Source organism: Cajanus cajan, chromosome 1 (assembly GCF_000230855.2).
Source record: "Cajanus cajan strain Asha chromosome 1, NIPB_CcT2T_4, whole genome shotgun sequence".
Lineage (NCBI taxonomy): Eukaryota > Viridiplantae > Streptophyta > Magnoliopsida > Fabales > Fabaceae > Cajanus > Cajanus cajan.
In genome coordinates, this window is record NC_138517.1 from 4,485,713 (window position 1) to 4,509,578 (window position 23,866).

At 29.8% G+C, this 23,866-nt stretch overlaps 2 protein-coding genes across 2 annotated transcripts; one reads left to right on the top strand and one right to left on the bottom strand.

Moving 5' to 3' along the window:
• The first annotated feature begins 8,337 nt into the window (after positions 1-8,337).
• LOC109799992 (beta-glucosidase 44) lies at positions 8,338-13,396 on the top strand. Its single transcript, XM_020360667.3, has 11 exons — positions 8,338-8,734; positions 9,979-10,037; positions 10,815-10,890; positions 10,988-11,059; positions 11,149-11,236; positions 11,440-11,692; positions 12,081-12,196; positions 12,318-12,535; positions 12,629-12,660; positions 12,750-12,852; positions 12,998-13,396. Exons 1-11 carry the CDS (start codon positions 8,476-8,478, stop codon positions 13,273-13,275), a joined length of 1,554 nt encoding a protein of 517 aa, XP_020216256.1. The 5' UTR covers positions 8,338-8,475; the 3' UTR covers positions 13,276-13,396.
• An 865-nt stretch (positions 13,397-14,261) lies between these two features.
• On the bottom strand, positions 14,262-18,953 carry LOC109799991 (5'-3' exonuclease family protein). The gene is made up of 12 exons (XM_020360666.3): positions 18,551-18,953; positions 18,422-18,458; positions 18,141-18,315; positions 17,962-18,040; positions 17,438-17,482; positions 16,861-17,010; positions 16,610-16,724; positions 16,171-16,271; positions 15,707-15,804; positions 15,528-15,620; positions 15,028-15,245; positions 14,262-14,900 (listed from the first exon to the last, which is right to left on the bottom strand). Exons 1-12 carry the CDS (start codon positions 18,626-18,628, stop codon positions 14,359-14,361), a joined length of 1,731 nt encoding a protein of 576 aa, XP_020216255.1. The 5' UTR covers positions 18,629-18,953; the 3' UTR covers positions 14,262-14,358.
• Between the last annotated feature and the right edge of the window lie 4,913 nt (positions 18,954-23,866).

Here is a 23,866-nt window from a genome sequence, read left to right on the forward strand (position 1 = left end):
TTTTAAAAAATTTATAAAAAAAAACTATACATATTTATTTAATATAAATTTTTAATTTAATAATTAGATCATTAAAATTAAATATCAATTATAAATTAGTGAAAATCAAGAATTACTTACTTTAAAAGTTAATCATCTACTTGTGTATCATCATGTCGTTATTGTGAAATATCTATAGAATTTTTATTATAATTTTTAATTCTTTAAATATGATATTTTATTTAAGGAATTTGAATCCAACTTTACTCAAATCAATGACTTATTATAGACTTGCTTGAATAGGTTTTTTCCAAAACTCTTATAAAGAAATGAAATAAGAAAAAAAATAAAAAATATTTTTATAAATTAAATTAGTTTTACATATTAAAAAAACAAATTAACTTATTTATATTAACTAGTTTTACATTTTATCCTTTTATTTTTTTAAAATTTTTTATCAAATTTAAATTTTTAAAATTAATAAATTAATCATAATACTAATTAAATTATTATATTTATTATTTAATTTGTATTTTTTGACACGAATTACTTTGACCCACTAATACATTATAAAAGTGATGCACATGTGGTGGAACTTGGCTAACAATACTATGATCAGAGAGTAACAACAAAATGGTAAAGAGCACAACAAATAAACAGTGACCCAGATAAAAATATACTTTTAGTGCTGATAATAAAAAAGAAGACTATTTATAATAGGTTTGGAATCGACATTAAAAATTAATTTTAACCGAAAAAAATGTGTTATTGAGTGGTGCAAAAGGTCAAAATTTGTGAAGATACTTCATTTTTTTTTTGAATTTATGTATAAAAATCAAACTTCGTACTAAATAATTAACAACACACTCTACGGGACTTAAATGAACTAAACATCGTTGAGAGATACTTCATAGTTACCGAAAATTCAAAAGCTCGATGGTTAAAAATAAAACAAAAATATTTTTAGAAACCAAATAAGATAATAATATCCAAATAATACCTATAAAAAGATCGTTTTATCTTTTCTCCAATGTTTTGTTTGAAAAGGATTGACGGTAAAAAATTAAAAAAATGGAAAATGGAAAATGAAAAATAAGGTGTTGTCAGAGTGTTTTTGTGAAAATTGAGTATTTCAAAAACAAATCCCAAAATAAAATGACCCAATTATACTTATTTTATCAACAATGACAGATATTGACACATTGCTATTTTTATTTTTATTTTCCTTAATGAAACTTACGGTGGAAAGGAATCATTTGCTATTTATGAGTTTAGGGTTTAGAAGCTCTTTTAAGATAGTAAAATACAAATGAAATTAATTTTTTTTTTAGTCAAAATTAGTTTTTTATATAAGCTATTTTTTAAAAGTTTTTTATATTACTTTCTTTAAAATCATATTTTTAATTTATGTATAAGTTAGTTTTAAGTTAAAGAAAAAGTTATTTTAATTTTTCTTTTTTATTTTTACCTTCTAAAATGACTTAATGGAAAATTTGATCCGAACATTCCTTAATTTTTAATAATTTTATTTTCATGTTAAGACCTGGTAGTGTAATACTTTGTTAGGAATCCTTGTTGATGAAAATGTTCTTAGTAATCAAAATACTCAAACCTAACCCATTGTATTCGTATGAGATTGGAAGTTCAAAAGAAAGCCACATCATTCAAATAAAATAAAATAATGAGTGAAAACTATATTAATTTCATATTCAAATTAGAGATACAAAATTTTCAAATGTAAAGAGATTTTTTTTACGTAATTGAGATAAAAATTTAAATTTATAAACAAATTTTTCAAAAAAAAAAGTAAACATTTTTAGAAAACTGGAATTTTAAAGATTATGATTATTTTTCAACTGTTTTTCTTTAAGCTAGATTACTACATGGAAATTTTTTTCGTTATATCCAAATAAAATTATCCATCTTAAAATAATTTTTCAGTAATTTTATTTAAATAAATTTTGTTATAATTTTAATCAATTATTCATTTAATCGAATATTAGTATAATTTAAATTTTACACCTTTCTTAACAAAATTCATTTTATTTCTTGGTTTGATGACGGGAAATAAATAGAGACTGGATTACTGAAATATAATTTTCAAAAGGAATCCACGAACACTTGGATACTAATTAACACAAAATCCGAGAAATAAAATAAAAAATAAAATAGTAATATAATATGATAGAAAATATAATAAATAAATATTAATAAAGTGTATGATACAATATACAACGTTCTTTCATAAAAGCATCTTTAATATGCAATTTCAATCATTGTTTTGGATAAATAATAGACATAATTTTAATTTTTTTATACACCGATGGACAAAAGATATTCTTGTAAATTACAAGAGAACCCCTTTTATCCTTCATGTTTCTACAGAGCATCAATCTTAATGATTGTGTCTTCAGTGAGATAATTCAGGTCCTTTCCAGATTGATTATTTTTTTATTATATGCTTTTATTTCATTTATCGAAAAGCATATAAAAAATTGGTTAAAATTCTTATTTAGTCTTTTATAATATTTTTCTATTTTAATTTAGTTTTATTTTAATTTTTAGTTTTAATTTATTCTTTAATAATTTAAATTATTGTAATTTAGGACTTCCGTCCAAATGATTTAAACGGAGTTAATTGTTGGTCACGTGGATGTCACGTAGATGCCACATAGATGCGTAGGTAGATGCTAAACTTCTTGAATATACCTAGAACCAGAACGGCTCATTCTGGTTGTACTTTTGGTGTGTTAATTTTGTACCTGGAACGGGTTGTTCTAATTTTAGAACGGCCTGTTCTGCTGCACTCATGGTGTATTAAATTTGTATTTGGAACGGCTCGTTCTAGTTGCAAAATTAACACATAACATGTGCAATTAGAACGGGTCATTCTGGTTTCAGAACGGGCCGTTCTGACTCCAAGTGCATTCATGGAATTTGCCATCCACGTATGAATCTACGTGGCATCTACCTAGTATCTACGTGACCAACAGTTAACTCCGTTTAAATCATTTGGACAGAAGTCTCAAATTACAATAATTTAAATTATTAAAAATCAAATTGAAACCAAAAATTAAAAGAATTAAATTAAAACAAAAAATATTATAAGAGATCAAATAAAGGTTTTAACCTAAAAAAATACCTAGGTGATGGAAAGGTGAGTCCTTCTATTATTTAATAGATCACGAAGTATATGATCAATTAGCTTCATATTTCAATTATAAGGTTGGTGACTTGGTGTATTATAATACGATAGCAAAACTCGTGCATGTATTAGTTGACAATTTATTTATATCACATAAAAGCTTAAGGTATTAATACATATCATACTTTATATGCCTTTACAATATATACGAGAGTGACGTTAATTAATTAAATGTCTCATAATATATGTGGTTATTTATGAGATCCTACACGTATAATGCATATATAAATAGAAAGTAAGTATATCATGTTAATCTTTTTTATATAAAAGAGTTAAATTTATATAGTTAAGTTAATGAGACTTATTTAAAACGTATAAAAAATAAAAATGAGAATTGGTGAAGGAATGTTCTAGAACATTTGTGCATACATTTATCATTGTAACTATCTTAGAATAGTGAATTAAGCCTAACTCAACTCTACAAAATTGACTTATAAGGTGAGTGTTGTTTTTCACTTATATACTATTCAATTGTCTAATCTCTAGTCGATGTGAGACTTAGATTTTTTCCAATACACCCCCTCACGTCCAGCACTATTGGGCTTGGTACGTGGATAAGGATTTGCGGGACTTGGATTTTGCCCAATACACCCCATCATGCTTATGGTGCATGCATCAATGGTGGGTGACCTATTTAAAGTGAATCTAAATGGCTCTGATACCATCTTAGAATGGTAAATTTAAGTCTAACTCAACCCTACAAAATCGACTTATAAAGTGATGGTTGTTTTCCACTTATATACTATTCAATTTCCTAATCTCTAATCAATATGAGACTTAAATTTTTTCCAATAAACTATTTTTTAATAAGTAGTCATACTCGAATCCATATCTATTTTGGAAGTAAAATCATCTCTTCAGTATTTTTGCAAATACTTATTATGTTTAAATTCAAATATCTTTCCTATATTCTGATCAACACAAGTTAATAAAGTGACTTGATTTAATTCATATTAAAAATAATAAAATAGCAAGTCTTGTTATTCATTATACAAGTTATAAGTTCATTGTTGAACTTTTAGGAATTATTAGCTTAGTTCTTAAACTTAATAAAAATTATTATTAAGTCTTTTATCTGGTAAAATTTTTGTAATTAGGACCCTAGAATTAATTTATGATAATTTGAAACTGACACAAAATAAAATTTGTAGCAGTTTTACTAATTACAAGACTCTAATTACAAAAATTAGAAAATATTAAGAACTTAATTGCAATTTTATTTTTTAAATTTAAAGATTAAATTAAATTTTTTTAAAAAATTGAAGAACTTATTAATATATTGATCCTATAAGTTAACTAGAATAAATTATTTCCATCGAAGTCATTTGTAGCGTTAAAGCAAAAATTTAATATTTTAACAATATATCTTATTAATCTACATTAGTATGCGTACCCGTTCATCGTACTGGTATTTAATTTAACATATGTTTTATAAAATAATAAATATGGTAAAAAAATTTTATTAATTTTATGTTATAAAACATATTTTATTTATTTATTTGAATTATTGTTATATATTATTTTATAATAATAGAAAAATATTAATATATAACTTTAATAATTAATATAATATATTAATTTATATTATTATTTGAAAATATAATGATTATGTTGGATATTTATAAAATTGTTTTTTTAAAATAAGTGCATCATTTATTTTATATATTATAAATATAATATAAAAAAATAAATATAATTATTTTCATATTTTAAATATGTCTTTCTCTCGTTGCATTGACTCCAACATTAATAAATGTATAATTAAGCTTTTATAATAATATATAGATTTTTTTTTCAAATTTTGTGTGTAACACCATTAATTTTATGCATATTTTATTACTTATAGAAATTCTTGTTGTTTAATTTGTCAAACACTATTGAGAGTTTTTTGGTCAAAGGACCTTTAGAGTAAGTTGATATCTAGATAGTTGAATCAGAGATAAGTGAAGTCAATTTAAAAAAGTATAAAAGATTTTCTTAAGTTTTGAGTCTCATAACTTGAGTTTTAAAGTTTTTAGAGAAATAAACTAGTGAAAAGTTCTTTGAATTGAGCGAACTTTCTCCTTCTCCTCTCTGGCTTAGAAACCTTCTCATTCCTCTCTTGCAGCTAATTGGAGCGCTAAAGTGAAGATTCAGGGCCAATGAAGTTGGGGTTTTTGGTTTCGAGATCGTACGAAGTTATTTTCTTCCTTTTCCTCTCTTGCGGAATTGGCTCAACAAGAGGTGAGGGAAGTTATGGTTCGAATTGGGTTGTGCATTGTGGGGTTTATGTGGATTGCATGTTGGTGATTATTGTTGATTTCCAATTATCAGTTGTGATGATTAAGTAGAAGAAGAAAGTAGGGTAGTGTTGAGGGTTTCTGTTCTTTTTTTTTTATGATTCTTACTTTAATATGTATGCATGTGGTAAATGAAGTTGTTTTCTAGTTCTTTAAGATGTCTAAATGCTATTTTTGTGCAATGCATGTTCAGAGTTATAATTTTCAAGGGAATTAACCCAAAATTGGGATTTGCGTATGCACAGAATTGATGCCACATTGAACATGCCTTTAGTGACACCAAACGCAACTTTAACTAGGGGGTTCTCTTTTCTTCACGTTAGACACGGGATTGGCAACGTCTCTGGTTGGCGTGAGGCCAAAAATAGACTATGGCCACATCGAGCGTGAGGTCCCAGGGGTCTCTACCTAACTCATGTCAAGTGTGGAAGAGACAAGGAGTCCCTTGCCTTAGTGGCAATGGGCAGTCCTTGAGTGGCGTTGAGGACGAGTTGTAAAATGGAAGTTATGATGTTTTGTAGTTAAATGATGATTATTAAGTTATATGTATGTATGTATGTATGTATGTATGTATGTATGATGATGATGATGATGATGATGATATGTGTGTGTATGTGTTGATAAAGTTGTGAAAATTGTAAAGTGTTAAGTTGAATCTTGATGATGTTAATAAAATTTATTCATGTTATAAAGTTGTAAGTTGTCTAAGTAGTTAAAGTTGCTAAAGTTGATAAGTTATAAACATATGAGTTAGATACATGTCTTAGCTACAATACATAAAAGCTAGAGAGGAGTAAGTTGTTTTTGAAATTAGAATATCTCATTATGTTGATATACATTATGGTGCTCCAAGAGCCTAGATGAAACCCTTTAATAGGTAAGTTGGTCTTTAAATGGGTGAGTTATTTTTTAGTTGTCCCCTCTAGGTTTTATGTGGGATCCATGTGTGGGCAAGATCAAGACACACATGTATAAAGTGACAAATTGAGTAAAATATCGAAGGGGCATAGTACTTGAAGGGTAATTAGTGGACTAATTCCATAGGTGACTCAGTGTTGCAGACTAATATCGTGGTAAGCTCATACCCAACTATTTTACCTTAACGATAGTACTGGACTTCCTAATTTATCTGGCAAAACCTGAGAAATTAAATTAAGTTGTCTACACCTGACACTTTATGAGGCCTAATGCCGTCTACACCTGACCTGATTGAGATAGGACAAACATTGTGGTTCGATAGGATCTAACCACTTAAATTGTTTACCTCTATTTTAGGAGATCCCCACAATTTAATATGCATGACAACACATTATAGATACAATTATATGTTGTGTGTTGATTATAATGAAAGGTGATGTTGACACATTGCTTTAAGTTGTGAGATGTGTACAAATGTTGTATGGTGTTTTTGTATTTGATTGGATGTTGTTGAGTTGTTTTATGTTGCAAGTGATAAGAGTAGTATTGTTGACAATTGGATGTGATGTATCTTATTCTTGTTGCTTAAGTTGAAACTTGATGTTATAGTTATGTTATTTTTATTTCATAAGTTTACTCTTGTGTGTTTTTCATGTAGTTTGAAATTGTGATGATCATATTTGTATGAAAGCAAAGTAGGGATAGGTTTTGTTGAGGTGTATGGGTGGAGACCATTGAAACGAATGGTGGCTTTTTGTTGTCTTTTGATGCTACCCTTAAGTAGTTGTATAATCGTGTTTTACCGACACCTAGGTTGTACATTTAACATCAATGAATTAATGTTTATCTATCTTGTTTATATTTGTACACTTGTATTACATACTTTTATGCATGTTATATAGTATATATCCAACTAATTGTGAATGTATGACATCAAGTAAAAATAGTAATTTTCACTACTAGTTTAAGATTTTACTAAGTGTACGAACTAAGACAAGTCGTTACATTGTATCTATTAAATATTTCTAAGCAATTGAATACTTCAAATCTAACATTATTTAATAAATTTAAAAAATTAAATTTGGTACAATGAAATGATAAAATGGTCATCGTAAATGTTATACTATATGCCTATAGTCTCTCATTTAATTAAATATGTTTTACTTTTTTATGTAATTATTCTTTTTGAAATTATTATTAATATTCATCTTTTTCAATAAGTTTACGAGATTCAACAACAAAATAATATTTCATTATTATAGAATGAGATATTAAAAAATGAAACATAAAATTAGTATTACATATTACGATATAAAAATTAATACATATTTACTATATATATATATATACCAATTTTACCGATCTTATAATAGTATCTTTCTTATCAAAGGTTGAATGTACTAAATACAATTATTATCGACATATTTAATACATTAATTTACAAACAATATATAAACAACTTTTTCTATTCTTATAAAATAAAGATAGTAATAATTTTAAAATATTAATAAAATATACTTTAAAGCATAAAATTAAAAAAATACATTTATTAAATATATAAAACATATCAGGGAAAGTTAGTTTTTTGTTGCCTTTTTTGTCGCACGTACCAAAAAAAAAAATCTACTAAATTTATTAAGAGCATAGAATAACAATGAATGAACAGAAGAATAGTACACAAATGATCCCATTTCACATTTTCACTTTTGGCATGCTTGAAAAGTGGAAACTAGAAACTTGGAACAAATTAACAGCAGCACATGGAAAGATTCACTAAAACAAATTCTATCCCTTTTTATCGATTTAAGTGAAAATCATAGGCAGTATCTCTTATGAGGTTCAACTTGATTCTTATCCGATAAAACGCATGAATAACAAAACTCTTAAACAGATATCTAACGTATCTATATATATAGAAGAATTGAATAGCTTTAATTGCAGCCTATTGATTTCGAAATATTGCAAAAGAGGCATTTAAATTAATTTTTTTTATGATAATGTCCACAAACGTGGGCTATAAAAGGAGGTGAGTGAGGCGAAGAGTGACACATTATCTCTTCACAGCACACACACACACAGTTTGAGAGCTCCAACATGGACATGCTGTTTCTTTCTCCACTCCAACGTTTGTGTTTGGTCTTTTCCTTGTTGGTGGCCGGAGGGGCAGTCATCCGGTGCGCCGCGGCTGCAGATGAGCCTCAAACGGTGCGTTTCAACACCGGAGGCTTGAGTAGAGAGGCCTTTCCGAAAGGCTTCATTTTTGGAACCGCCACGTCGGCGTACCAGGTGGAGGGTATGGCCGACAAGGACGGTCGCGGCCCAAGCATTTGGGACGCTTTCATCAAAAAACCCGGTTCGTCAATATTCTCATCAATTCTCTTTTTTTTTAAAAATTTTTTTTTATTTTCTTTGTTCTTCACTGATCTTCGATCCTTAAAATGATGTATCGGAGATACGTTGTTGATCGGTAACATTCGGCACGAATTTCTATGATGGACAAAAATTGTGATAAAAAAAAAGTTTTATTGAGAGTACTTGGTCGGGTTTCAAACAAATCCATTCTTCATTCCTATGATATAATAAATAAATAATGCATTTCGTTTCGTGACTGATGAAGATTTTGATTTTTCGTCTTGGAAAAGCCTGTACCATGGTTTTGGGCAAAGAAAAAAAAAGTTTATAAATGTTTTTGCAAACTTTGATTTTCAATAAATAAATCAGGAGAGACCCAAATGCAAGTTTCATAAAATTTATGATTTTTTTATTTTTATAAATGAATTGAATAATAAAAAGAGTGTTAAAGAAAATATGTTAACATTTATAGTTCGTATTTAGCGTTCTCTTACTATTACTTTTTATCAGTTGTTAAAAATCTTAAGTTTTGATACTTTTTATCACTAAATTAAAAAAAAAATGTTAATTGATATGCAAAATTGATAAAAATTTGTGATTTTTAATAATTTTTGGTTGATAATAAAAAGGGTTTGAAAAAGATAACTCTCATTTGGAAATGACTCCTAGAACAATTTTGTGTTAATTCACATTACTTGTCATATAATTATAATTTGCTATATATAATAAATTTATTAATTTGGTATTTTAAAGGCTATATTAATCATAAATTTTTATTTAGTTGATAGAATAAAATTGCTTACATTGATAAGGTATACAAATAAAACAGATTTTTTTGGAATTGGTTGGGTGCGTTGTCCTGTGTTGTGAGAAAAGACGCTAATCTCACGCATGCATTGCTGAGTCGTGTTGGAGCGTTCACATCTTATTTACGGCTTTTCTGGTGAAAAGCAAGATGCGAATGCGAATGCGACCGAATTCACGACAAATCCTTCTTTATACTAAAACAGATTATTCAATTATTGAATTTTTTCCATTTCTATAATAATTTTATGTTACTTTCTTATCCATATATTATGGAAGAAGAGAATATTATGAAATTAAATGATTAAATTACCAAATATGACAATTTTTATTTAGTTAACAGTATAAATATATTTTACTATCAGTACATATACTATCTTCACAATTAGAAAATGGATTTTCATTTTAATATGAAATATTGTTTGTTTCAATACAAAACAGGCATCGTGGCAAATAATGGCACGGGGGAAGTTTCAGTTGATCAGTACCATCGCTACAAAGTAAGTGGCTTTGATTTTATTTATTTATTTTTTAATATTCTCCCTTTAGCGATTTTTAACATACTGATCTCTTTCCAAGTTGAACTGCATACCAAAAACTCTAGTAAAATGTATCTAACTATATTTGAATGATCACATTCCCAATGTATCTCAAATTCGTGTATTACATTCATCAAATTCAATAGATCCAAAAGCTAGTATATTGTCCATTTTCAATTGGACCCCATCTGTGGAAAAATATCTCGTACCTTACAGCCTTAAACATTGTCAAATTATCACTTCTTACCGATCACTCGTTTTTCTCAGAACTATATGGGCTACTTTTGTCCCCACAAAAACTACTTACATGCACCTTAAAATTTTACATTTTAATGAATGAATTTAATGATTATACACCATGTAAAAACAACTTTCATGCTATCAACAAATAAAAAATTACTATTAATATGATTTTTAAGATACTATTATGAAAGTCAACAAACTCACCGTATATAATATTTTATGATTAGGTGACAATGTAAAACTATTTTACACTTTTGATGTATAGTTTTTTTTTTCTTAATGAATATTGTAAATGTTTAAGATACTATTATAAAAGTCAACAAACTCACCGTATTAATATTCTATTAATATTTTATGATTAGGTGACAATGTAAAACTATTTTACACTTTTGATGTATAGTTTAAATGTTTATATAGTTTTGCTGAGTGAATTCTGGCTTTTCTTCTCTGCTAGAAGGAACAATTGAGCTAAAATATATATGTTTAATTTGACAGGAAGATATAGACATCATGGCCAAGCTGAATTTTGATGCCTACCGGTTCTCAATCTCGTGGTCCAGAATTTTTCCAAGTAATTCAACAATATTTGTTTTCCATATTTGGTTATATTAACTGAATCAAATTGTTAAACTCCCTTAATTAGTAACTGATATTCACCTCTACTGTAGATGGAACTGGCAAAGTAAATTGGAAAGGTGTAGCATACTACAATAGGTTGATCAATTACCTACTAAAAAGAGGTAACTTTCATCGTAGCATACATAATGTTTGAAATGTAGTCGCAATTATAGACTTATAGCTCCTCATTGATTGTTTGAAACTGTTGCAGGTATTACTCCATATGCAAATCTCTACCACTATGATCTTCCTTTAGCACTTGAGGAGAGGTACACCGGATTATTGAATCGCCAAGTTGTGTAAGTACCAATATATTTACAAGAACAAAATTAGATTGTTAATCTTCTAGGTACATGTTTTCTCATAGATTAATGTTTGAACTTTGAAGTGAGTTTGATAAAAAAAAAATTAAAATTAAAATTAAAAAAAAAAAAAGTATATGTTAACATGCTTATGATGCAATTAATTATGTATAACTAACATGAATGCTTAAATTGCCCAGGAAAGATTTTGCAGACTATGCAGAATTTTGTTTCAAGACATTTGGAGATAGAGTTAAGAATTGGATGACCTTTAACGAGCCTCGTGTGGTGGCTGCTCTTGGTTATGACAATGGTTTTTTTGCCCCTGGAAGGTGCTCAAAAGCTTATGGGAATTGTTCAGCTGGTAACTCAGGCACTGAGCCTTACATTGTTGCCCACAATTTGATATTGTCACATGCAGCTGCTGTTCAAAGATACAGAGAGAAATACCAAGTAATATTAGCATATCAAGTCTTTTTGTTTAAGAATTAATCACCAATTTCGTCCTCAAATTATTACGCTCTCTGTTAAATAATAGTCTTTAGAGTACTAAAATTGTGTAAGTGATCCCTGAAATATTGAATGTCCAGCAATTTAGTCTCTAGGTTGATGTATTTTAGTAAAGTTGAGGGACTAATTCGAAGAAGAAAAAGTCAATATTTTAGGGACTACTTGGCATGATTTTTAATTATTCTGACTACTTGAGTTGTTTTTCTTACTTAAGGACCATTTAGGAAAGAGAGTAATACTTCAGATCAAATTGGTGAATTACTCCTTTGTTTAATGGACTCATTTAACAAGCTAGAATGTTCTTATGTGGTGATGAATATGTTTGTTTTAGGAAAAGCAAAAGGGAAGGATTGGGATCCTGTTGGATTTTGTTTGGTATGAGCCTCTTACGAGATCAAAGGCTGACAATTATGCAGCTCAAAGAGCCAGAGACTTCCATATTGGATGGTAAAAATCTTTAGCATTTGTTTACTGTGGTCCTATATGGCATTTTCAAGTATTTAGTTATGAATGTGAATTTTCCTCTGTGAGACCTTCACAGACATAATGACAAATAGTGTTTCACCAGGTTCATTCATCCCCTTGTTTATGGAGAGTATCCAAGAACGATTGAAGAAATTGTTGGGAAAAGACTCCCCAAGTTCACCAAGGAAGAAGTTAAAATCGTGAAGGGTTCAATTGATTTTGTTGGAATCAACCAATATACTACTTACTACATGTATGATCCTCATCAATCAAAACCTAAAGTCCCAGGCTATCAAGAGGATTGGAATGCAGGGTTTGCTTGTAAGACAATGCTTCCTTTAACCATTGATTAAAAAAATTTCTGTGCATTTCCATAGCTAACTTTTCTTTTTTTGGTTTATATGAACATTGAAGATTCCAAGAATGGAGTGCCTATTGGTCCAAAAGTAAGTTTGAATTTAGTGACAGATATTCATTAGATAGATACAAGTGAACTAACCATGCATTGACTTATTCATAATTTGAAAATTTTCAGGCTTATTCTTATTGGCTTTACAACGTTCCATGGGGCATGTACAAATCATTGATGTACATAAAGGAACGTTATGGAAACCCAACTGTGATCTTATCCGAAAATGGTAACACTATATATCAAGATCCTGTTTATATATAAATTAAAATATTTTAAAATTTGTATCCAAATAGACCCTAATTAATTTGTTAGCTTGGTGACATTAGTATTGTGTTTTTTCAATGTCATGTGATGTATTTGATGACATGTAGGTATGGATGATCCGGGTAGTGTGACTCTTCCCAAGGGTTTGCATGACACCACAAGAATAAACTATTACAAAGGGTATTTGACTCAACTGAAGAAGGCAGCTGATGATGGAGCAAATGTGGTTGGATACTTTGCATGGTCATTGCTAGATAACTTTGAATGGAGGTTGGGATACACATCAAGGTTTGGCATTGTCTATGTTGATTTCAAAACCCTCAAGAGATACCCCAAGATGTCTGCATACTGGTTCAGGCAGCTCATTGCCAAAAAGAAGCATTAGTTACTTCACAGAATCATGTTTTATTGGTTTTGGTTAGTTGAGTTTGAAGTGCTTCTGAAATTGTAATCACGTGACTTGAGTAAAGCAAGTCTTAGAATAAAATGATCTTTTACGGCAGTAACTTACTTTTTCTCATAGCATCATATTGTTCAACGTTTTGCTTTTTCATATTCTTTTTTCTTTAAAATATGCCTGGATGTGGTGATTAGAAATTAAAAATAATAATAATAAATAAATAAATAAATAAATAAGCCTCCACTGAAAAATCACACTAGATTTTATTTTGGGTAAGGAAAATAGATGAAAGTTAAACTTGATAATCTTTTAATTCTGTTCGTGTGGTGTCTATCCATACTAGGCAGTATTCAGTTGATAACCTGGATCAGTGAGGTGGCTGAAACAATTGGTGACGGAAAACATTATCATGAGAGAAATAATTTTAAGAAAAAAATGTATCTGTGATTATGAATGTTTTAAAACTGGATGTTAAATAAGTTTTTAAGTAAAATTATTATGAACATCAATATGAAAATGCTTTTAAATATCTTACGAATCTCACCTGAAAACAATTCTATTCACCAGAAATCAAAATCTCACTCCTTACAAAATCCATTCTACTAAATACGAACACCAATAAACAAGCAGAGTACAATGCAATTAATAATAGTATTTGCTTGAAAAGAATCGTAATGATAATAAACCTAAAAAAACCACCTAAATTAATTGAGTAAAATACATTTAGTCACTATAAATTTTTTTATTTATTTTAGTCTTTCAAATATTTTGGATTCTTTTAATCCTTTTAATTTAAAATAAATCACTTTTGATCTTAAAAGTGATATACGTAACACTTAAAAACAGTTGAAAAAACGTCATCTGAATCATTTTAAAAACCAAAAATAGTACATTTCAAAATTAAGACGATCAAAACGACAATTTTGAGAAAGAAAAACAAAACTTAAAAAAAAATATTTTCGAAAGACACATTTTGTCCTAAATAATTTTGAATTAATTAACGTCGTATCAAAATTAAACTCAAAATTGCCGCAACAAAAAATATGGGCATGTAAATATTGAATAGAATTACACTCTAGAAAAGAAATTCAAAAGAGTTCTGTTGTTACGCTCCGTTTTCTTGCTGTTGCTTCTCTTGGATTTCATTTTACTTTCACTTTTTCCCTTCAACTCAGCAATTTTCTTAGTCTCAGAATTTATACTTTCTGGGGATTCCATAGTCATACATAGAATATCAGACTTTTCTATTTCAGTCACTCCTGAAACCAGTTCATCGGTGACTTCAACTTTATCTGAGCCAATGTTCTGAAATTTCCTTTTCCTTGAGAGATTCTCAGACCCCTCTCCTTGAAAGATAACTGGAGACATGCATAAGTCAGCATTTTCCATGCTGCTGGCAACAGAAACTTTTCCAAAAGTGTCCTTGGTCTGATATGTTTCCTCCTTTTTTCTTATCATGAATGGATTGTTGTCATAAACCTCCGAAGGAGTGTCATAAGATATTATGGTCTTTTCTTCTGTTCCATTTTTTCCCAATGGCATTGGTATGAGTAGTTTCTGAAGTGACAATGCTTCATCAGCATACTTATCTTTATCCGAGAGCTTTGTCACTGTAGAGAAAGAAAGTGTACATCGCATTCTAATGATTAAAAATATAAACCGTGCTAGCAATAATATGCATAAACTTAGCAATGTACTTACAAAAAATTTAAAACATTTCCAAATTATATCACTCGCCTGTACTGATTTCTCTGGTGTAATGAGAGGCAATGATTGAAAAGCTACTCTCCTGTCTAGATGGTGCAGGAATTTCAGCTTTCTGGACTTGACCAATACTTTGGAGATCAATGGAGCGTAGAGGAAATCTAGAACATTCGGACTTATCAAAGGCTTCCTTAGTTGATGGATTCAAGTTTCCTTCAGCTATTGCTGTGACTATAGATGAAGGAATTTCTCTAATTGCAATTGGACTTGGTTAAGGAAAATTTTATGCATTTTCAACAAGCATAAATGTTTAAATAGACCACATATTCTCCTAGAAGTGCTAAAAAGCTATATAGTACGGTCTACATTCAGAATTCCTAGCTAAATAATCCAAGTAACTTCCAAAATGATGTCTGACAGCAATACCAGTAACAGGCAAGAAAAAATGCTGAAGGGACAAGTTGAGAATATTAAAAAATGGAACATTTCAGGAAATGTATCAGTCATGAAAATGAAGACAGGATAAAGGATACGGTCCCAAGAAATCAAGTTTTCCATCAAGTGACTCGGGAAAATTTTGGGGAAGAGGCTTCATGTGCTTGAGCTCTCTGGCGTTGGTATCATATCTACATAGATATTCCAGAAGCAAATATAGTCATTGCTGAAAATTAACAAAACACTCTAAAATTAAGAAGAGTTTTAGTATTGGCACATTCGAGCATGCTGAAACACCGCAACTGCCTCTTGAAAGGATTTGGCATAATCTTCTGGCATTTGATTGCCTTTCTCAAGCTTAAGAACAGACAAGACCTGTTAAAGTACTGATATATTAGTCTAAATGAAACTGAATATGATCCTTAATTCAGCAATCTGGGTTTTTATATGCATCATCATAATATAAGAAATGATGGTCCTGTAATCTCTTTGGCTTAATGATGAATTCATGGTAAATTTTTGAAATTCGGATTCTTAGCATGAAGAGAAAGGATATATCCTATAGTGAACACATTTCATTGAGCAATTCAATTGAGAAATCCTCATGATCATATCACGCCGGTAATATTAGGGGACAGGAGCGCTTCTGAAATTCTCGAAATGCTTTCTCTCTAAATTTCTGTTCAAATTCCATTCAACAAATAAACCGTAATTCTTTTTAGCAGATGAGAACATACTTACACGGTCTAGGTTCCGATACTTAGAAACTAAAGCATGAGCTCGAACAATACCAATTCCAGGAACAGATGGAAGAAAATCACAGCCAGCTAAGACACACATACCTGGAGAGGGGAAACAAAGGGCATTTTTTAGCCTGTCATAAACCTAGAAGTATGAGATTTCTTTTCTTGACATAAACAACAATTTTTTCCAAAATTACTAGTCAACTCAGGTTAATGTATCCAGCAGGTCAAAGCACACAGATTCAGAAAATGGCCTTTAAGGTAAGTTCCTAGTTTATTTTCTTTTTTCCTGGATGATAAGACATTCATGTACAAGAGCTTTAGAGACAGGTTGCAATTAGATGAAGGCACATCCACACACATTCATCATAGGTTATTTCATATGAATACGTGCATAAGAGCACACACTATTGAATTCTACAAGCAACAAAGTGTACCTGTCAAGAGTTCCATATTGAAACTCCGAAATGAAGGTCTACCAGACTCAGCAGAAAAAACCTTCTCTAACTCTATTCTTTCACCGTTCCCATGACGGTCCATCTTAAAAATAATCTGTCCAAAACCACTGAATTTCAATCCAAAACACAGGAGTTCTATGAAACGGAATAATGAAACAGTAAACAAACCAAAATATCAGAAAAGCAGTAAACCTCCACGCACAAGATCATAGTATTGGAGAAGTTCTTACAGCTGGACAGCCATATGCTATCAGATCACTATCTTCTGTGATCACTGCTGCAACTCCGCCATTTTCTACTCCAAGATGAGCCATGTACGCTAACTGAGCATCTGCTTCATATGGAGCTACGACAAACTCAATATTCTCTGATTTCAGGGTCTGCAAGGCAATTAATTAGATGATGGAATTACACCAGAGTGTGGCCTGTTTAGATAAACTCTCCAAAAGCACTTTTAATTAAGAAAAATAGGAATAAAAATTAAAATAAGCTCTTCCATAAAATAAACTTAGCTTATGTATAAATTAAAAATAGGATTTTAAAGAAGGTATTAGAAAATAACTTCTACAAATTAACTAATACTAGAGGTAATTTTAATTTATAGAGAAATTTATTTCATTTTTTTTTTCATTTTTTTCTTTCCTAGTAATATTTCTAAAAAGGTTCACCAAAACAGACTCTGAGGATCACTATTCAAGATAGCAATAGTATTGCTCAAATTTTGTAACAAGGGGAAAGGGCGTATTCTCAGTACTACCAGTCATAACTCACAAGTTTGTACAACAGGATATGGTTATAGGAGCATACCTGAATTAGCTTATGTGCCATAAGGGGAGTAATATTCACTGCTCTCTGCGCACAAAAGAGAGGAAAATCCTTCAATTGTTTTGCCTCATTGGCGTAAACACAAGCGTATGGGAAAATGAAGGACATAAACCTTTTGTTATCATAATGATGAAACAATCAGATAAATTGCTAGCATTGCACATTGCTTAATTTTTCATTTGTCCACTTTCAACAATTCATGCAACTCTATTATTAAAACTCAGCATTCATCTAATTAAGCCAGCATGCAGTAATATGTTAAAGACAATTCTTGTAGTAATCCGCAATACCCTTCAAAAGGATCTTTGATGATTTAGAGTTTAATTTTTATGCACCGTCCGACTAAATATTTTTAATACTTGTAAACCGATCAGAAATCAAGGAATTATAGTAAAAGTCGATCAACAAACTTTACATAAGCAGCATTTTATAATTAAATGACAGTGTATAAATGCTCCAGGTGCGTTGACTATTTAATCTTTAAAAAAAATAAAAAATGCTCCTACCTGGAAAAGCTCTGAAGCCGCACCAACATTCCCTTCTTTAAGCTTCGCCATTGCCAACTCACGATTAGCCCTTCTTTTTCTAAAACAATGAAAACATACACATATTAGAAGAAACAACAGATAAAAAAAAAAAATTGATTCAAAACCTAAGACTTTGAAAAAACAAAAACAAAACATACCTGTTCCTCTCTTCCTCAGTTGCTGCCTTGCAAGGAACATTGCCACCATCAAAAACAACAACCGGGGTTATTCTATAGAAGCGAAGCAAGTTCACTCGATGCATAAAGTATTCAATGTACCGCAACTTCCTTTCACTATCGGAATCAAGACAAAGCTCCATACTACATGAATAAGCTGAAAAATCAAAATGACAACTTCAACCATTAGTTACCCCAAAACTGGAAGAAGAAAAAAAAAAAAAAAAAAAAACCACTCACACAGTTCACTACCCAGTACTCACCCCCTTTATGAAGCCACGAATACGCGTCAATACCCACCTGCAGATTTTGCAAAGTGAGTGAAAACAATCACACCCCAGATAAAATCTTGCGAAAAAATCGAAACTTGGAACAATGGGGTTGGTTCTTACGCGTTTTCCAGCGTACTTCTTAATGTGAACGGGTTCAATGTAAGGTTTCATGAACCTCAGAAGATCCTTGATGCCCATTTGCAATGTCCTAGGTTTTCTGTTTCGTTCTGGGTTTTGGGTTTTTCCGATTTTTCTTCGTTTTTTCCTTTAATTGGGTTCGGGATTTTTGTATATAATTAGCGATACAGAAAATGGCGGGAAGAAGGTCAAGTGGCGAAAAAAATAACAAGGTTAGGCGGAACACTCTGATAATTGTGTTACATGTCGGTGACGGAAGGTTGTGTACAGACCAATGATGAGTGTTCAGTGGTGGAAGCGGTTACGTGTTGGATAGTGATTGGTTGTTGGGAGAGAGGGTTATTATTAATTTATTATTATTATTATTATTACCACAATTCAGTGAAAATATTTTACCGGAGAAGAGTTTAAATCGTGAAAGACTTTCTTGGCGCTCTTTTTGTTTTAATCAATTACTGTTTGATTAATTAATTCAAAATCCAAATCCTAATAAAAATTTAAACCTTTTAAAAAAATTCAAAATATATCAGTACAGGTTTGTATTTTTTTTCCTTTTGATAACTTGATATTATAGATTCTCAATCTCACGTATCATCTGCAACTGAAAAAAATAAATAAATGCTTTTTTATAATTTGTTATATATTATTTATATATGCAACTATATTAAACATTAGGGTTAGTTTAGTAGTTGGATAAAGAAGTATTGAGATAGTTAGACTTATGAAAATCTATATTCAATTTTCATTTTAACCATTTTTGTAATATGCAACTACATATTTTATAAGTATACAATAAGAATATGTGTTATTTTATATAAAGTTTAAATTACTAATGAAAACAAGGTTTAAATATATTTTAAGTTTATAGAAAGGATTTTGATTTTGGTTTCTAACATTATTTATTTATTTTTCATTCTTTTAAAATTATAAACATAATTTTGGCTACGTGATAAATGAAAAAAAAAATATTTTGATCTTCATAAAATAATTTTCTTTAATTTTTATCCTTCTAAAATTTATTTTTTTATTTTTTTATCTTTAATTGTCATTTTAAAGTAGATAGATAACAATTATTTTAAGGATCTATACAGATTTTAAGAGATGTCATTCACCAACATGATATCACTAATAATCATGAATAACATCTATGATTATCACTTAAATTATTAATAAATAAAAAATAATTAAAAATGATTACATAAAAAATGACTAACAACTATAATTCCAATTTTAGAAGGATGAAAAGTAAAAATAATAAATAAAAATAAAAATACGGTGACCAAAATCAAAACTAGTTAATTTTATAAGGACTATAAACATATTTAAGGATTAAATCATATTTGTGGTCATTTATCTTATTTGTTAAATTTATTTTGGTCTCTTGTATTTTAAAATATTCATTTTAGTCTTTTATCTCTTAAATTTAGACCAATTTGATCATTTTAAAAATAATTATTTTTGAACTTGAGACATAATTTTATATTTGTTTTGAGTGATTCAAGACTTGAAATTTGTTTCATTAAATTCACTTATATGAAAACTATTAAATGCAACTGAAATTTAAATAAATAAAAATATTATAAACATGGTGAAAATTTTGTAAAAATAAGTCCAAATGGCAATTGAAAATTCAAAAATTATAATTTCATATTATTTTCTAGTTGTTCATGAGACATATTTTTTGCATTATTTTCATTATATTTATAATACTTATGGATTCAAATGTTAATTGAATGTTGTAATTTTATATAGTTAAATATATTGTTACAAGTCTTACGTCTCGAATTAATAAAAAAAATAAATGATCAAAATTGTGTCACAAAATTTTAAAAAAAAAAGTATTGTTTTAAAGGGGATAAATTGATCCAAATATAAAAAATAAAGGATCAAATTGAACATTCTAATAACTAAATGCCTAAAATGAATCTAAAAAACAAGATAAAGGGCAAAAAGTATAATTTAGCCCATAGTTAAGCCTAAAATTGATTAATAAATGAGATTAAAACCCAACTATAAACACTCTTGTATGATATTATTAATATTGTCACCATTACTCACTCTCATTGCTACAATCATCACTATTAACACTATTACTATCCACATGGTGATAATTAATCATGACAAAAATATTCGTATTCATAGATAAAACACACTATGGACTTTAATTAAATGGATACCCGCTTAGTAATGGAGTGATGATGAATAATAAAGCACTCGTACCTACTTGTACACACAATTTAAAAATATTAGAAAGATTTTTATTTATATATAAAGTAGTTTAGTTTAGTTTCTTTTTTTACAAAATACATGTGACATAATTATTTATTTTAGTGTTAATATATGTTACAAAATTATTTTAATATAAATATATGTTTTAAAATTATTTAGTTTTAGTTTTATTTTATTTTTCACCTTTTAATTTTAAAAATTATATTTTTTTAAATATCCACGGATACCCATAAATACTTGTAGATATATAAAAAATTCATGGATTTGGGACATGTGACAATGAGCTACTACCCGCTTTCATCCTGCCCTGTTGTCATCTCTAACAACAATGAAGGTGGCAATATTTTTTTATGTGTGATTATTTATTATAATATGAGATAAAGAAATAACCTAATTATAATTATAATATAATAAAAAATAATTTAAAAATATCATTTTTTTTTACAAAAAATAAAAAATAAAAAAATTGACGGGTACGGGTATACCCGATACCCGACGGGGAAGGGGATGAGGATGAAAATTTATACTCGACGGGTATGGGGACGGGGACGGGGATGAGTTTAACTCGCGGGGACGGGGACGAGTATCATGAAACCCGTACCCGACCCTCCCCGTTGCCATCCCTAACTACCACCCGCTTTCATCCTGCCCTGTTGTCATTTTTAACAACAATGAAGGTGGCAATGTCAGTTGTGTTGGCTAATGACGATGGTGGCAATAGTAATGGATAGTGGTAATCTTAATGATCTCATAGATGAAAGGTTTATAATTGAGTTTTAATTTCAACCATTGTTTTTTTTAGGGGTGCTAGTAACTCTAGTTATAATTATTTTACTAAATAACTAATGGTGTATATTGAATTTCAACGATTCATCTATTAAATCAAGAGTATAGGGTAGATACATTTTTTGAAAATTTTGGAAATTATTTGGTATAAGTGGGTTTTGTGATAATAAATAGATTAAATTATACTTTTAGTCACTTTTTTTAAATTCATTTTAGTCCCCGTATTTTTAAATGATTCAAATTAATCCTCTAATATATGTGCGTGTATATATATATGTATATATATGTGTATGTGTGTGTATACACACATATATATAATATTTTTTTCCATCGAATTTGAGGTTAGCAACTACTGCCCCTTTATAGGCATGAGATACGCAAGTTATACTCCTTTTAACATAAGTAGAATTAAAGTGTTAAAGCATACACTCACCTTGTAAGATTTGACAATGCCAAAGCATGCTAACACACCCTCTTAAATTGATTCCTCCAAAGCATATTAATACTTAAGAACCAAGGACATTTGATTGAGGAATGTATCATGTTGAAAAAGACAAAATTGAGGATCTCATTAAGCAAGGACACCTCGAGAGCTACACATTTGTCACCAATAACTTTCTCGTAGTCATGCTCAAACGCATTGTCAAGAAGGAGAACAAAGGTGTAATGGTGATTAAAGAGAATGTGATCAAAGTTTCTATAGAGAAAAGAGAGATGACACCTAGATCAACGCTCAAGATTAGTCAAGAAAAGTTATAAACACTATAGTCGATGGGGTTCACAGGTGCGAGTGCTACATCATTGGGCAAAAGAAGACATCTACAAGTTGTTAGAACCATACACATGGTAAAAATTAAAAGGTTGTTAAGATGACAACAATCATGTTCATCAACCAAGATTTCCAAGGGTTGGATGTAGAGCAAGACAACTTGATCAAGATAATCTTTGGCTTAGGCAGACACGAAGTCTTACTTCACAATATTTTTGGCATCAACCTTCGAATCAAGAAAGTTATGACTACACGCGATAAAAGGAATGGACAAGGTTATCTGAGGAACATCATGTACAATTTATTGCTTTAGTTTTTTTTTTCCTTTTCATGGAAATGATCGTTCCTCTTCCTTTTGTGACAATTGCTTTGGAGGGTGATCAACGTAAAGATTGAAATTTGTATTATTATAAAAATTCGTATTGACCAAGGCAACTCAACTGGTATTCTTTACTCTAATACCTTTAAGCAAATAGAAAATGAACCACTGGTAGGATTCTTAGGGAAAAGGGTCACAAGTCGAGGGTGCATAGACGACAACGCTCATTTTTGGTATGACTAGACTCAATCCCGAACCATCAAAGTCATGTACACAATGGTGCATGCTAACGCGTCATACAACATATTATTGGGATGGCCATTGATCAACGCACTAAGGGCCATTGTCTCCACACCCCATTTAGCTATGAAGTTTTCCTCTCATTCATGAAAGGTTATCACCATCCATATGGACTAAAAGATTGTTAGGTGGTGTTACATGGCAAGTTTGAAGGTAAGATCATTGAAAGAAAAGTGGCAGACTTCAACATGGTTAAATTGTTGGCACATAAAATACTAGAGCTCGACCCCTATGTTAACGAGGAGGAAAGGGTCAAACCAAACGAAGAAACCTTACCCATACAATTGGGCAATAATAAAGCACAAGTCAGTTACTTAAGGTTGCAATTGTGTTTTTTTTACTGTAGTTGCCAACAATATAACATTAAGGAAAATCAAGATCTATTCGCTTGGTCAAATGTTGGCATGCATGAGATTGACACGAGGTTCCATTGTCATTAGCTATATGTATCTAGGGAAACAATGTCGATTGCTCGTAAGAAGAGGAAGATGAGAGAAGAAAAAAAAAGGTGTTTGAGGTAGAGGGATAAACAAGCTCTTGGTCTTCAAGTTTATCTGAGAGGTCACTTAGACCACTTGGTTAGCCATTGTGGTCATGGTAAGAAAATCCAATAGAAAGTGGAGGATGTGCATAAATTACACAGACCTCGACAAAGCATGTCTAAAAAATGCCTACCCTTTTCCTAGCATTGATTGACTACACAAAGTTGTCGAACACCAAGTCTTTAGCTTCTTAGACGCCTATTCAAGCTACAATAAGGATGTACCCGAAAGATAAGGAGGAAACCGCTTTCATAACAAAATTGACCAACTTTTGTTATTTGGTCATATCGTTTGGTTTTAAAAATACTAGAGCAACTTACCAATGCCTCATGGACAAGGTATTTAAGAACCAA